The sequence below is a fragment of the Ilyonectria robusta genome (genome assembly GCF_021365365.1).
Source record: "Ilyonectria robusta strain PMI_751 chromosome Unknown BGZ61scaffold_21, whole genome shotgun sequence".
Taxonomy (NCBI): Eukaryota; Fungi; Ascomycota; class Sordariomycetes; order Hypocreales; family Nectriaceae; genus Ilyonectria; species Ilyonectria robusta.
The window spans coordinates 155857-170344 of record NW_025764455.1 but is presented as its reverse complement, the minus strand read 5'-3'; the positions used below and the strand labels follow the sequence as shown (position 1 = coordinate 170344).

Below are 14488 nucleotides of genomic sequence, written 5' to 3'. Positions count from 1 at the left end.
AATTGCTTGCTCGACTCCAACGGAGGTCCTGACTGCCAATTCTAATCTTCATCTGATCGCTAGGATTGAGTGGTCTTCCATTGCTGTCTCTCGAATTCTCGCCCTTGTGTGGAAACCCAGACAGCCTCTGCCTTTTGGTTGGTCTCGAATCGAGGTCCAGAGGCCTTGGCCTGCGGTTTCCAGATTCCTGCCAGGAAAAGTCGACTAGAATTGGCTTTTGAAAGCTAACCCCTGTCCAATCGTTCTTCTCTAGGAGCCTTCGTCGTTTAGATTCGATATCAATGGCGGGGTTCTCTGGTTTGGATGGTGGTTCCCCGGCCTGAAGTAAAGCGGCTGTCTGCCCCCCAAGGCTTGAACTAGCAGACTCGCCAGAGATGCTGGCCGTCCCAACTCGATGTCCATCTCGTTGACTGATCAACAATCGTTTTCTGGGGATGATCTGTTTCTGCCGGGCGGGAGACGATACATGTTGCTGATCTTGGGTCCGCGGGCTTCGTGGAATGTAATCGGGGATGAAGGAAGATGCGCGGGGACTCCTCTTTGAAGCTCCCTCATGCTTGCGAGCGCGCGCCTTTGCAAAGTACTGCTTCTGACGAGCGACATCCTTGTCCCAGCCCTTGCGACGTGAATGGCGAGCGAGAGCGCCTTCAGTCCAGTTCATCTGTGGAGGAGATCGTGGTGACGACTGAGGACGTAACATAGAGTAATGGTGAAGAAGGAAGAGGAAGAAGCAAACTGTGTTGCGAGGGAAAGCGAGGGCCAGCTAAGAGCCGGGAGGAGACGCCTGCCTCAAAAGCCACGGGTGAATGACAGCTGCGTCCAGCTGCCTTCCCGTCGGCACGGCATCACACATCGTCACACAATGACTTACAGTTGGGACATGCAGCTTTGGCGGAGGCGCCAAAGAGCCAAAGAAAGCTTGACACTCGAGACGAAACAAGGCTAATCACTAGAAACAATATTGGTCTTGCCTATTTTTGGTCTTTGTTGTGCAGTCAAGCGACCGCTCCGTGTGAAAAGGTGTGACTAGGAGTCACAGAGCTGAACTCGAGGAGAGACACCGTGACAGCCGTCGGTAGGTATGTAAGTTCCAGGGGGCTCCATAAAGGGGGACATCAAGATCATGTCTATTTGCAGCAGATAAAACAGTAGGATAGTGGCATAGACCTATTTTACTGACGAAGGAAAACCCTTCCTAGATAGAAACGCCCAAGTAATAAGGCCCTGATCTCTAAAGACCGTAGACCTAAGCAGAGACCTTAGACCTTAGATCTTAGACTTTAGACCTTAGGTCTAAGGTCTTTGCGGATCAGGGCCTTAGGTATGATACTCACGGCATCGCTGTTAGTGGGACGAGACATGGAAGTGGAGTTGTACAGTGGCGATGTGCGCATTCTCCATATAACGCACTGTGTTGCACAGGCCAGCTAAGCTTCAGGCTGATGACGGAGCTTCCCAATCGCCAAGCCCGCATCTAACACCCTCCACTTGGTGACACCTCTCTCGTTCATCAAGGCGCCGCATCCTCCACCAGACACTTTTTACAGCGCAATTATCCAAACCTAGCCCATCATGGCGGACGCTGAAGAAAAGGCGCGCCAGGAGAAAATCGCGGCCGCGAAGAAGCGTGTTCGTCATCCCTTGCCCCTCCCTCCGCGCAACGAGCTGACCTAGGGTATCACAGGTCGAGCAAATGAAGAAGAACAAGAAGAAGGGTACCGCATCCAAGAAGGCCAAACCAGAGGCCGCAGAGATTCCAGCGGCCGAGTCTGTCGAAGACACTCCCGAAGCGCCCCCAAGCGACGACAAAGCCGACGAGGCTCTCGAAGAGTCCGCTGTGAAGGAGCCCGAACCCCTGCTCGAGGAACCTCCCAAGGATGATTCTGGGGAACTTTCGCCTTCAGCGACTCCATCTCTCGCACAGCAATCGAAGCTGAGATCGACCTCGTTCCGCGCCAGTTCCACCCCCAGCGGTGGCGCGACTTCCCCCGTCCCTTTCAGCCCCGGGCCTTTTAGCCCCGACGGTGATACAGCGCCAGAAATCTACAGGAAGCATGTTGCCAAGATCGAGGATTTAGAGAAGGAGAACAAGCGCCTAGCTAAGGAGGCCTCAGACTCTGAGAAGAGGTGGCAAAAGGCTGAGGAGGAATTGGCAGACATTCGGGATGCCGATGGTGACGATGCCGCTGCCGAGGGTGGGGATAATGGTCAGGTGGACAAACTCGTAAGAGTCCGCAATATTCCTGACGTGCCTTAGGCTGGCTAACACTCATGATAGAAGACTGAGATTGCCTCCCTCCAGAGACAGAATTCACAGCTTCAGCAGCAAGTATCGCGCGGCTCAGGTCATGGCCATGGCCACCGACCATCCCTCTCGGTACCCGCGCCACCCGCAGAGTTGAGAGCCGAGCTGGCCTCAAAATCGGCGACGATCGAATCCATGGAAATCGAAATCTCGAAGCTCACGGCACGAGTCGAGCGCCAAGCAAGTGGGTCCTCGTCAGAGAAGGAACAGATCACTGCCCTAGAAGATAAGGTAGCCCGCGCAGAGGCCGCGGCCGGCAAGGCGCAGCGAGAACTTCAGGATCTGAAACGTAACCTCGACCGGACAGTGGAGAAGGCTGTGCGCGAGGGCAGCGAACGAACAAGCGCCGAGACCAAGGTCAAGACGCTGGAGCTTGAGCTTGAGACAGCCAAGAGCGCCCAGGTCGAACTAGAAAAAAAGGTCGAGGCGCTAGAGAAGAAGGCATCAACCCTCACGACATTGCACAAGGAGCAAGACTCACGACTACAAGCTCTGAAGAGAGAGAAGGAGAAGGCAGAACGTGATGCCACAGAGTTGCGATCCAATGTGGAGAGGCTTGAGACCGAAAACCTCAAATTCAGAAGCCGCAAGTCGACAGACGAGGATGGTGGCCTGGATGACGAAAGAATGGATGAGCTTGAAGACGAAGAACGTCTTCGACTCAAAAAGAAGATTCGAGCTCTCGAGAGCGACTTGCACGAGCTTCGCAGTGGCCAATGGATCGGTAAGCGGAGGGAGATGGAGGCGTCCACTCCAGGGTTCCAGGATGTCGACCTGACCAGCGGGCACGGAACCTCTCCGGCTAGGCGCAAGTCCACTGCCGGCGGCATTGGCGAATTCATTACGAGCGGACTCAATGCCCTTGCCGGGGGTGGTGATGACGAGTTCCTTGACGACGACGACATGGACTTTGACGAGGATGCATTCCGCAAGGCTCAAGAGGAGGAGTCGAAGAAGCGAATCGAGCGGATCAAGGAGATTAAGCGGTCGCTCAAGCACTGGGAGGGATGGAGGCTAGACATTGTGGAGCACCGCAGGGGAGGCGCAGAGGGGGCGGGAGAGATTTTCGATGTATAAAATCAAGAACACTGGGATGGGCACACGTGTAGGGATACCATGATGGCAGTTTGGGGCTGGGCTGGGTGTACAACAGAATACAGAGATTTCAATTCGATGAAGACCAAGTTGGTTTGGCAAGATTCCTGAACACTGTGAACCCATGTAGGTCTTTGGCTGACCCAATTGGAGAACATGGTAATAGAATCAATGGAGTCGTCACATCAAAAGAACACGATTGACGACAGGGCCTAATTTATCAAGCGAAAGGTCGATGTCGCTAATGACGGACCAATAGAGATGCTAGCTAGTGTATCCCATCTCTCAGGAACTCTCTCAGCTTACATCGGAGGCGGAGATTCATTCCGACATTCTTCCAGACGCCCCGGAGGAACCATCCGAAGCTAATCGCGACTACGGCCGCTGATAAGCGATTGCATACCAAGGGCGTGTTTGACTAGCATGGCATCTTGACAGGACGTGAGTCAGAAAAGAGTCATCAAACAGGTGCATCGAGGGCAACCATGAAGTATATGTAGTTCGGCAGTGGTGTATGCGACCAGAAACCCGGATTGCCCAACTAAGCATTCCTCATTGTCACAGACAAGGTCAGCCTAATACTGTAAGGTCTGGCACTCTCAAGCGTAAAGAAACGACACTAACCAATGAAGTGCAACAAAATGGGTCCCATCTCTTCGGAGCTTCGAAAACGAACATGGTCCCAGGACTCGTTCTTCATTTCGACGGACGCGTCCTTGATCCCTGTTCCTACACTGAATGAGATGTTCGCGCGTGAAGATTTCTACTGGGGCAGCTCTTTGCCAGATGAAGTCATGAGAGAGATGCTGGACAGTTCCCTATGCTTCGGGCTCTACAAAGTGGGGTCAGAGCAGAGCGTCGATACTGCAGCTGCTGCGTCTTCAGAGGCCAAAACCAACCCCGACGAGTCGGCGCTGACTTTCCTCGGCCTTGCACGTTGCGTGACGGATTTTACAACGTTCCTCTACGTGACTGATGTTTGGATCGGCCCCGAGAATCAGGGAAAGGGCCTTGGCAGATGGCTCATCAGATGCGTCCAGGAGGTCGTCGAGGGCATGCCGTATCTGAGAAGAAGCATCCTGTTCACTGCTGACTGGAAACGGAGCGTGCCGTTCTATAAGGAGCTTATGGATATGACGGTGGTTGAGTTTCAACATGGGGAGGGACTTGCCATGATGGAAAGGAAGGGGAAGGGTCATCCTGGCTATGGGAAAGAGGGCAGCGGATATTCGGTAAAGGGCTCGACTTAGAACCTGCGTTGAAAGGCTGAGTATAGTTAATAAATGCACAAGGAACACAGAATACCTTCAAAGAACTATACAGAATGAGATATTTGTCATGCGCAAGGACATGCCACAGCCCGACCCTGGTCGCGCGGCTCAAAGGGAAGCTCAATCATTACCTCGGATATGCCAATGCCCAACATACCACCTTGGAGTCGCAACCACGCGTACAGTCGCAGCGACGCAGGGCCCCGGACAGAAACCCCCAAAAAAGCGGCCCAACGAGTTGCGCAGGCATCAATTTCCCAATTAAACGTTTTTCCCTCGCGGCTCGGCAGAAAATGGCTTCATTCGGAGAAGAAAGCGAGTCACTTTGCTCGCGAGATGCCCCGATCACGGCGCGGAGGGCGGGGCCACGACCGGAGCTCCGAGTCGGGCGACGGAGATCGGGAGGAGCCGAGCTGGAGGGACCGGATTAGCGCGGTTTTCTGCTGCTCTGGGGCGGTGTACGGTGGGGGCAGCAGCGGGACATCCGGGCGAGCTGCGTGCCGGTGGGGGAGAAGGAAAGCATGAAAAGCCTGTGTTTCGGTGCGTGCTGCTGGTGTGAGACCTGTGTGCCGATGATTTGGTGTCGTTGACATGATTGCCTCTTTTGGAATCCAAGCCAACTCCACCAGTTCACCAGCTGCCTCACCTACTCACCACGTCTCCCTCCGCCCTCATGGCTTCTTCGCGCCTTCGGTCATGACATGGCCGAGCCCACGCGGGACGCAAGCCCCCAAAAACCAATCCGTCCACCCCCACAAAGCGCGGCATCGACAGGGCGCTAGCGCTACCCGTTGCGCATACTTCTTGCATGCAGATGGCGCTGAGGCACCCTTCATCAGCGCCATGACAGCCGTTCCCAGGTACCGCTCGGTCAGGTCCCGAAGGTCAGCGTCGTAGAAACGGCAAGAAACGTGCCCGGCTCGGAAAGCCAGGAAATGGTTGGGAAGAGGGGGTAAACGATTCAGTTCGCAGGGGTTGGGTTGGATTATTTACCCGCCAGTAGGCTATATGCCCAGGGCTGCCCGCCAAAGCAAACGACGAGGCCACCACCTGATTCTCCTCCTGATCTGCGTCCTCAGCGGCAGGAAATCAGCACACGATGCGCTTCAGTTCATGACACTGACGCCGGACGTCACCCCATAGTCGTAGCAAACCCAGACACTGGCCCCCCGGCCCACCGCTCTGCCTTAGTACCGTAGGACATGATGAGCGAAAAAAAAAAACCGTGGCTGGCCTTTTTGTCGCTCTGAGACCCTGTTGCCGGGTTCGGCGTGCCAGGCGACGGCGGCGACCAGGTTCCCCAGGGACTAAAAGAAAACCGCCGTGATTCCCACTCGACGTCCGTTGTCGGATCCTGAAGGCTCTTTTTTTCGCCCTTGAACTGCTGCCGCCCGAGGTTTTGGAACCGCAACCATCAGTTTTCAGCATCCCATACCGCTCGTAACTCAGACGTTCTCGGAACGGAAACCACCACGGAAGAAGCTGTAAGTTGTTATCCTTGAGCCGCAAGCCCAATTCCCGAGATTTCGGAAACTCGTCGATCCGGTGTCAGCCACGGCGAGCGTCTAGGAGGACCGCTGTCCAACGAGAACCGCCCGGCCGCACCTCTCCGCCGCATCCCGTCTATTGCCCTGTTGCCCTATTGCCACGCGACGCCATGCCTTGTCCCAGCCTCCAATCCGTCTCGAACTCTTCCCCCCCCGACTCGTGACATATGCAGCGGCTGACGCATGGCGACAGTGCAGAAAAGGGAAACAGACGATTCCCCAGCTTTCTTCCTTAGTCGGCCCCTAAAAAAAAGCGGCGACAACAACCGGGTTCATCGCATCAAATCCACCTCGTTTCATTGGGGGAGCGCGCGCTTTATTTGTCGCACGTCGCATCGTCGCATCCCGCATCGTCAGTCGGTAGTCGTCCTCGGTCGCCTTCCGTACGCCCCAGTCAACGCCCAGCCAACACCCGCACCAGCTTTCACCCAGCAAGGGCAAGAGCCTCCCGCGCGCTCGAGTTACCCGGCGACTTCCTCGGTCCATCCAGCTCTACCCACCCCCTCACTCCTCGCTGCTCCGACTGCCCGTCCCCCACCCCGCAGCCACGACCCGCCGCCGCAGCGCGCCTTCCCCGTTCGTCTATCCCACTCCCAGGCTCCTTCCTGCTCCCACGGCTGCTGCCCACGGTTGCCACGGCTCTCAGGCTCCCACTCTTCCAGTCCTAGCCCCCCGATCCCGAACGGACCCTTTCCGAAGGTCCCTTTATATTAGTTTTCGTCCCGCGTCCTCTCTTCCTCTCGCCCATCATGCCCGCCATCGCCTTCGCTGCTCCGAGGTCTCTCCTGTCGTCTTCGCTGCGCCGTACTGTCTTTGCCCGTCCCATCCGCTTCGGAGCCGTCCAAACCGTCTCCCCCTTCGCCGTCCGCACCATGGCTACCACTATCCCCAAGATCAAGGTCAAGAACCCCATCGTTGAGCTCGATGGCGATGAGATGACCCGTATCATCTGGCAATCCATCAAGGACAAGTTCATCTATCCCTACCTCGATGTCGACCTGAAGTACTATGATCTCGGTCTCGAGTACCGTGACCAGACCGACGACCAGGTCACCATTGACTCCGCCGAGGCCATCAAGAAGTACCAGGTCGGTGTCAAGTGTGCCACCATCACCCCCGATGAGGCTCGTGTCGAGGAGTTCAAGCTGAAGAAGAGTGAGTTTCCCTCGTCCATCCCCGTCATCCATTGGGTTGCATTGCCCTCACCCCGCATCCATGATGAGGCTTGAAGTGAAGAGGAAATGATATGGATATGACGACATGGGGAAACGAACAGCCAATTGTGAACAAACCTTGCTGACATTGACTCTCTTAGTGTGGCTGTCCCCCAACGGCACCATCCGAAACGCCCTCGGCGGTACCGTCTTCCGTGAGCCCATCGTCATCCCCCGCATTCCCCGTCTCGTTCCCGGCTGGAAGAAGCCCATCATCATCGGCCGCCACGCCTTTGGTGACCAGTACCGCGCCAAGGATGCCGTCCTCCCCGGCAACGGCAAGCTCTCCATGGTCTACACCCCTGAGGGTGGCGAGCCCCAGGTGATCGATGTCTTCGAGTTCAAGAACGGCGGTGGTGTTGCCCAGACTCAGTACAACACCGACGAGTCCATCACTGGCTTCGCCCACGCTTCCTTCAAGCTCGCTTTGGACAAGGGTCTTCCCCTGTACATGAGCACCAAGAACACCATCCTCAAGAAGTACGATGGCCGCTTCAAGGACATCTTCCAGGAGCTCTATGACACCCAGTACAAGGCCGGCTTCGAGGCCAAGAAGATCTGGTACGAGCACCGTCTCATCGACGACATGGTCGCCCAGATGATGAAGAGCTCCGGTGGATACATCATGGCTCTCAAGAGTAAGTTCTCCTCCCACATCCTTTCCACTCTTCGTCACTTGACTTTTCGTCGCTTGACGTCTCTTCCACTCATCCACTAACACGCGCTCCCCACAGACTACGACGGTGATGTCCAGTCCGACATTGTCGCCCAGGGCTTCGGCTCTCTGGGTCTCATGACCTCCGTCCTCATCACCCCCGATGGCAAGTCCTTCGAGTCTGAGGCTGCCCATGGCACCGTCACCCGCCACTACCGTGAGCACCAGAAGGGTAACGAGACCTCCACCAACCCCATTGCCTCCATCTTCGCCTGGACCCGTGGTCTCATCCAGCGTGGCAAGCTCGACGACACCCCCGAGGTCGTTGCCTTTGCCGAGAGCCTTGAGCAGGCCTGCATTGACACCGTCGATGTCGATGGCATCATGACCAAGGATCTTGCCCTTGCCTGTGGAAAGACTGGCCGTGAGGACTACGTCACCACCACCGAGTACCTCAACGCTGTTGAGCGCCGCATGAAGAACATCCTCAAGGAGAAGCTGTAAATCATTCAACAACTCTCCCATGATGGTCCACCTGAACCCCGTCCGCGACTGGACACCCCCTCCTCTCTCCGTCTCTCTCCTCCATTCGCACAACGCAGGTTCCTGTATGAATCCCATGAAGTAGCGGCGTTGCAACGTTTGGGCATTGCCTCGCCAGCATATCATGGCATCCCTCAGCTTCTTTGGCTATGGAGGGCGTACTTCCCCCTCCCGCCTCCCCACCTTGCTGGGATTTGGCATGGTCAAGGACAAACAAGCAAGCAAGAACTTTCCTGTATGAAATATAGAAACGAAAGAAACAGGCAGGCAGCAAAGCAAGGCAAAGGACACATTATTCCATCGTCATGTTATGGGAAGAAAGGAGGTGGGAAAGAAGAGAACAGGGGGACATATGGGTGGCAAGACAACATCGTCTTTATATAAGACAGGCAGGCATTGTAGATAGAAGACACCTGGTTGTTGTATCGACAAGAAAGTACATAAAGATAACATGGGGCTGCTCCGTCCAGCTTTATATAGTTTTTCAAGTGCCGAGTTCATTACTCCCTGTCTCGCTCAATCCTGCCCACGTACAGGTAGGGGGCGGCATAAGAGGAGTCATACGACCAACGCCAAAGTAGTGCCTCGACAATGAGCAAACCTATTGGATCCTCAAGAAAAGTTCACATGTACAAGTCCAGCGCCGCTCGAACGCCTCTTTTTTTGTGTTGTGCGCAGATCGCTCGCCCAACCATCCCTCCCTCCCTCCATCCATCCAGGGTCTCCCATTCCTCCTTGGGAATTACCCCCTCCCCCAGTACCAAAAATGTTACAAAATACAGTAATGCCTCGGCTCAATGGCACGTGTCCGCCCGTGGCAATGGTTAGTTGGGTGAAGCCCTCTGCCTCCGCATAGAGTGTGCCCCCCGTAGACCCGAGGATCCTCCCCCGACATGTCCCGACGTAAGGTGTCCCGGGCGGCCGGAGATCCACCCGTGTTTTGTGGATTCATGTGTGTAGGGATGTACGGACATGTTCCGGCGCCATCGAGATCAAGTGAGAGTCACAGGTTTCGACAGCCGTCGATTTCCATCCCTCGTTTTAAGAGTCAGAGTAGATAATGGTGCTAGTCATCGCGGGCTGCAGCAGCGGCTTCCTTCTTAGACTTGCGCACGCTGGGAGTTCCATCAACTTCGCTCTTCCGCTTCTTCTTGGTTGGCCGGGTTGAGGAGCCACGGGGCTTGTAGCCTCCGTCGTCGTCTCTCTTGCGCTTTCCTCTGCCTACGGGCGTGGCTCCAAAGTCTGCATCATCGTCCATGCTGGCGTCCCAATCGCCACGCTCGCGGTCTGCCGCTGCTGATGCTCTGGCTGCGGCGCTCCCTCGCTTGCCTCTTGTGCTGGCGCGGCCACCACGCTCTCCCCTGCCACCGCGCGTCTTGCGGCCGCCGGTGTGGCCACCCTCGCCGTCCTCTGCGTCAGCGTGGGATTCTCCATCCTGGAGGAAGATCTTTGGGGCGTGCTTCCGCAGCCAGTTGGTGACGCTGGTTGGGTTCTTGAGGTTGGGGTGTGGCGGTTGATGGGTGTTAGGATGAGCATTAGGTGCGAGAGTAGGAATGTGAGTTTCGGGATCGATGCCAGTGTCGACTTCGTAGATGTAATTGTCGACGTCGTCTGCAGAGAGGAAGTCGGCTGGGTGTGATTCACCCTCGGGCGCCTTCAAGTCGTCGACTATCGCAGGGAGGGCCTCCTTGGCGTGGTTGTATGATGAGTGCGGGACGTTGCTGAGAAGGTCCTCGAGCTTCTTGGCGGCCTCGTTCTTCCGGGTCGCGCGATCTCGATCCAGCGGCAGGATTGTTGCCGTTGAGTCTGAGGAAGGTTCCAGCGAGAGGTCAATCTGCTTCTCGGGGGGGATCTGGGGGGAATTGTTGACCTCCAGGAGGATGTCCAGGAGCCGGCTGCGGAAGTATGTTAGGATTGGCGCGCACAAGGGTGCATGGATTGGGCCCAAGGGACGTACTCGTTCTCCACGGCCAGGCGCTTGACGAGCGCAGCCGCCTTAGCCTCCTGCTTGTGCAGCTCCTCGCCATCGTGCATCTTCTGGTCGAAGACGATGCGCATCTTGCGATACTTCTTCTTCCACGACTTGTAGCCGGCGCGGTGTCGGGCGGCGCCGCCCTCGGTCTTGACGGGGGAGTCGTCCATGGTCAGGGACGCACGGGTTGGTGGACGGGTGAGGCGACGGAACGGTAGGGAGTCGACAAAACGCGATGAGCAAGGCGAAAGCCGAGCATCCGAGAAAAGGAAATCGATTCGGGATGGCGCTTGACGCGTAGATGTGCAATGAGAGACTCGAGTTGGTGATGCGCGGAGCGTTGGGAGAAGCAATGAGTAAGGAACGAGGTTTGCAGAAGATGGTTTTCCGGGGGCGCCTTGTCGCACCTGCCGTCCGCGGTACGTAGCTTGATGCCCACTGGCAGCCCCGTCGCCGCAAGGCTGTGTGTTGTTGGTGGGCGCTCGAGACACGTCCACAGCCAGCCGGCATCGGATCATCCCAGTTCCGGCTAGCATCACCTACCCTACAACGTACGATCATTCAACATGTGTTGTTACAAAAGTGACGGATTGATAGAGATTATGAACTGTCTCGTATTTTCGTAAGATTCCTTTTGCTTTCCCGAGACTCCCATGATGTTAAATTGTGTGAATTGCTCTACCGTCAGTTAAAAAGTACAGACAAAATTGCGCCATCACACCTTAAGGAAAGGGGGACAGTTGTGCACAGGGACGGACAATTTAACATTCCAACCAACTGGGTCTTCGTAACCATGGTACTAAACCAACTCCTCCCGTGATTTTCATTACTCTATTCACTAACAATATCGTCATTACGACGAAACCTCCTTTCCTAGCCTTTCCAGCTCCTCTGAGATGAACTCCACCGCATTCACCATCTCTGTGCTGCCGTACACCACCCTCTTCTTCGCCCTATCTCCTCCTGTTCTGTTAACCCACTCCTGCAAGTTGCCGTACTCGTCCATGCTTCCACCACCCACGGTGAAGACCACCGCCTCGCTGAAGCCTTGTCGTCGCTGCCCAAAGCTGGCAGTCTGACCTGGCACTTGCGAACCAGGCATGCCACCAGGCGCGGAGCTTGCTCCAGAACGCATGGCGCTGGGCGGCGGCATGGTGCCACGAGCGTTGGCGGATCGCGGGTCGTAGTAGAGGTAATGCTCTGTCTTAGCGATCGCGGAGGAGGAGGCCGCGGAAGGATCCATGATGGATTCGACAATCTTGGTGACTGTGAGATCGCGGTCGGCGGGGAGGAAGTTCTTGACACCACTAATGAGGGATTCAAAGTTGGATGAGAGGCCGGTGGGGACGCCGGACTCCTTGAGGCGGTCTGTGAGGCGAGAGGACATGGAGGAGAATCGTCCAAAGAGATCAGATGTCTGCGCTTGTTGGCCCGTGTTGCTGCTGCTATTGATAGTGGCCAGCTGGGTCATCTTTGTCGTCGCACGAACCCTATTTATTATTAGTTGACAGTTGGTATGTATTGACACGGAATCACTTACTGTCGAACGTAGGATAGACAAGATACGTCCACATTCGCCTCAGCGAGAGCTTTCTCAAAGCTCTCAAAGTCGGCTCGGCTGAACTCCTGCTCTGTGCTCAGGAACCAGATGATGAAGAGCCGCAGCTTGTCGACAGGCTCGGTTCCCTTGTTCTCATCCTTGATTATCTCCATGATTTGAGCCTTGGTCTGCTTGGCGACGTTCTCCTCAAGTTGGAAGTAGTTATCAAGCTGGCGGTCTTTGATACCTGTCAACAAAGCAGCCAGGATGTTCATATGCATGTCCAGAACGCCCTTGCGCTCTCTCATCTCAGGAAGTAATCCTATCGCCGCCTTGAGATGCTGGGCGCTGGCGCCGGTGTCTTGCAGATCCTCCAAGCTCGCAACACCCGTCTTGTTGGTAATTGAGGAAGTGTCCTCCTTGTATTTGGTGAGCTCAGCATCGATATCCTCCGCGACCTGAGGGAATGGAACGCCGGCGTTCTTGTTCCAGAAGAAGTCGGTGGCATTCAGGTCATACGACTTCTTCGTCTTTCCCTGTCCAGGGGCCCCTTCTTCCGCAGGGCTCTCGATCGTGATCCTGTTGAGTTTCATGTTGAGTACATCGTGGACAAGAGATTGGTATGTCCAAGAATGCGACAGCATGGGTATCAAGTCGACGTTTCGGTCAAGGAGAATGAGGACTGGTCGTGAGGAGGGAGTGCCAGCTGAGGCGGTCGGTCGAGGGGCGGAAAAGAGGTTTTCTTTGGAGTTGAGGATATGATCTCGAAGCTTGCGATCAAGTCGTGCGGTCACCATCTCCGCAGCGGCGCCCTTGGGGCATCGGATGATCGGGATGACTCCTGCTGAGGTGTTAGATCCCATAGAATGACACTGAGGAACAGGGGCTTACCCATAGTGACAATGACACTGAAGAGACCGCTCACTATCCTGTCCACTACTCGATCAAGCTCAGCATCGCTGGTTGTTGCGCTGTTCAGAGCCCAGTAAGTGTGCTCTTGTTGCATCCCCAAACTGAACAGATCCGGTTCGGCAACAGTGAAGTTGAGATATTGATCAAAAAGCTGCGCAATTTGATCAGAGGTGCCTGCATTGGCTGTTTGTGTCGCAAAATCTTCGAGGAGGACGCGGGGGAGGGACGAGAGGAAGTTGATGTAGGCGGGGGAGTAGAGTCCCTTTTGCAAATCGGTGGTGATATGCTGGAGGTTCTGGGCGGTCGGCTCGAGGAAATAGATGACTGGAACGTCGGGGATCGGATATCTTGCAGCTGCAAGGTGCCTATCGTGGCATAAGTTAGAGTGGGCGGGGTGACGGCAAGGTTGGCTCGACTGACATGTGCATCGTCACTCCCATTGCGCGCAAGTCACTGACGCGCATGACGCTGCTGATTACATCTCGGCCAAGGTCGTCAAAGACCAGGATCTTCCAGATGGGATTGCCCTCGGCGTCGAGGATGGGCGCAACCGGAGCGAGGAGGCCATTGGCGTGAGCTTCGTCGGTTTCGTTGGACTCGACCGTCTCGTTGAGGTTGAGGATCTTTCGGAGGGAAGCTGGTTGGGCGGTCAATACGGAGACTGGCGAAGCATCAGTGATTCAAATACCTATTTGGCGATCCCGCAGGGAGTTCCCCTTGGTCGCCATTGTGGTAGATGACGTCGGTGGTCTGGGAGCGAATGCGATGCGGTGGGATGGGCCGTTCTACCGGACGAAGTGCCACCCAGCTCAAGATGGCGCTGGCTCGGCAGACTGCGCAAACTGGGCGGAGTAGAAAGTCGGATCCGACGGAAAGGAGCGATGCGAGCCCGGCAGCTTCGAGATCGGCCCCAGGTCAAGAGAATGTTGGCTTGGTTTCGACTTGAGGCCACGATACCAAGGTTGCTTGCGCGACTACGTAGTATGCTGAAAGCTCCCCCATGAGGATAAGCTGCGTTGCAAGCACGGACCGATTCAAGCGCCGGCGATTGGGTAGGATAGCAGGAACGGCAGTGGACACAGTGGGCAGCCAGTAGTGGCCGAGTGGAGAGTGGTCATGGCGGGGCAGTGCCTGACGTTGAGGAGCTGAGTGCCTGACATATGGGGCCATCGTTTGCACGTCCAGCCCCCGTCGCGAAGCAAGGGACGACTTTTTCCAACTCTCGACGACACTTCATCAACAACCATCCGTCGCCACCATCAGCAGCAGTCACAGTCGCAGTCGAAAGAGATCGCAGCGTCGGAGCTGCCCAGAAGACACCCGAAGAACTGCGCCGGTAGATACTGGTGGCGCCCAGGGATCCCCAGATCCCGCGCTTGCGCTCGACCTGACCGTACACCAGCCTGCCGCCCTTGTGATTGCTTTCCTCCCCCG

General features: G+C 55.9%; 8 protein-coding genes across 8 annotated transcripts; 5 read left to right on the top strand and 3 right to left on the bottom strand.

Moving 5' to 3' along the window:
- Positions 1-406: 406 nt before the first annotated feature.
- BGZ61DRAFT_458600 (uncharacterized protein) lies at positions 407-620 on the bottom strand. Its single transcript, XM_046246783.1, has one exon. The coding sequence runs from the start codon at positions 601-603 to the stop codon at positions 415-417; it is 189 nt and encodes a 62-aa protein (XP_046099543.1). The 5' UTR covers positions 604-620; the 3' UTR covers positions 407-414.
- An 847-nt stretch (positions 621-1467) lies between these two features.
- BGZ61DRAFT_427579 (uncharacterized protein) lies at positions 1468-3569 on the top strand. Its single transcript, XM_046243708.1, has 3 exons — positions 1468-1629; positions 1685-2224; positions 2279-3569. The coding sequence occupies exons 1-3, from the start codon at positions 1573-1575 to the stop codon at positions 3380-3382; spliced, it is 1701 nt and encodes a 566-aa protein (XP_046099542.1). The 5' UTR covers positions 1468-1572; the 3' UTR covers positions 3383-3569.
- A 70-nt stretch (positions 3570-3639) lies between these two features.
- On the top strand, positions 3640-4704 carry BGZ61DRAFT_458598 (gcn5-related n-acetyltransferase). Its single transcript, XM_046246782.1, has one exon. It carries the CDS (start codon positions 4027-4029, stop codon positions 4648-4650), a length of 624 nt encoding a protein of 207 aa, XP_046099541.1. The 5' UTR covers positions 3640-4026; the 3' UTR covers positions 4651-4704.
- Positions 4705-5262: 558 nt separating this feature from the next.
- Positions 5263-5870, top strand: BGZ61DRAFT_482245 (uncharacterized protein; the record flags this gene model as incomplete). The annotated part of the gene is made up of 2 exons (XM_046249373.1): positions 5263-5555; positions 5675-5870. The coding sequence occupies 2 exons, from the start codon at positions 5263-5265 to the stop codon at positions 5868-5870; spliced, it is 489 nt and encodes a 162-aa protein (XP_046099540.1).
- A 380-nt stretch (positions 5871-6250) lies between these two features.
- BGZ61DRAFT_101682 (uncharacterized protein) lies at positions 6251-7230 on the top strand. Its single transcript, XM_046236832.1, has one exon. It carries the CDS (start codon positions 6402-6404, stop codon positions 6930-6932), a length of 531 nt encoding a protein of 176 aa, XP_046099539.1. The 5' UTR covers positions 6251-6401; the 3' UTR covers positions 6933-7230.
- Positions 6643-8989, top strand: BGZ61DRAFT_101650 (uncharacterized protein). The gene is made up of 3 exons (XM_046236831.1): positions 6643-7373; positions 7534-8070; positions 8167-8989. The coding sequence occupies exons 1-3, from the start codon at positions 6968-6970 to the stop codon at positions 8589-8591; spliced, it is 1368 nt and encodes a 455-aa protein (XP_046099538.1). The 5' UTR covers positions 6643-6967; the 3' UTR covers positions 8592-8989.
- Positions 8990-9696: 707 nt separating this feature from the next.
- On the bottom strand, positions 9697-10772 carry BGZ61DRAFT_497185 (IEC3 subunit of the Ino80 complex, chromatin re-modelling-domain-containing protein; the record flags this gene model as incomplete). Its single annotated transcript, XM_046251120.1, has 2 exons — positions 9697-10525; positions 10588-10772. 2 exons carry the CDS (start codon positions 10770-10772, stop codon positions 9697-9699), a joined length of 1014 nt encoding a protein of 337 aa, XP_046099537.1.
- Positions 10773-11190: 418 nt separating this feature from the next.
- On the bottom strand, positions 11191-14070 carry BGZ61DRAFT_591526 (sec1 protein). Its single transcript, XM_046256686.1, has 5 exons — positions 13743-14070; positions 13475-13691; positions 13034-13419; positions 12143-12983; positions 11191-12092 (listed from the first exon to the last, which is right to left on the bottom strand). The coding sequence occupies exons 1-5, from the start codon at positions 13780-13782 to the stop codon at positions 11456-11458; spliced, it is 2121 nt and encodes a 706-aa protein (XP_046099536.1). The 5' UTR covers positions 13783-14070; the 3' UTR covers positions 11191-11455.
- Between the last annotated feature and the right edge of the window lie 418 nt (positions 14071-14488).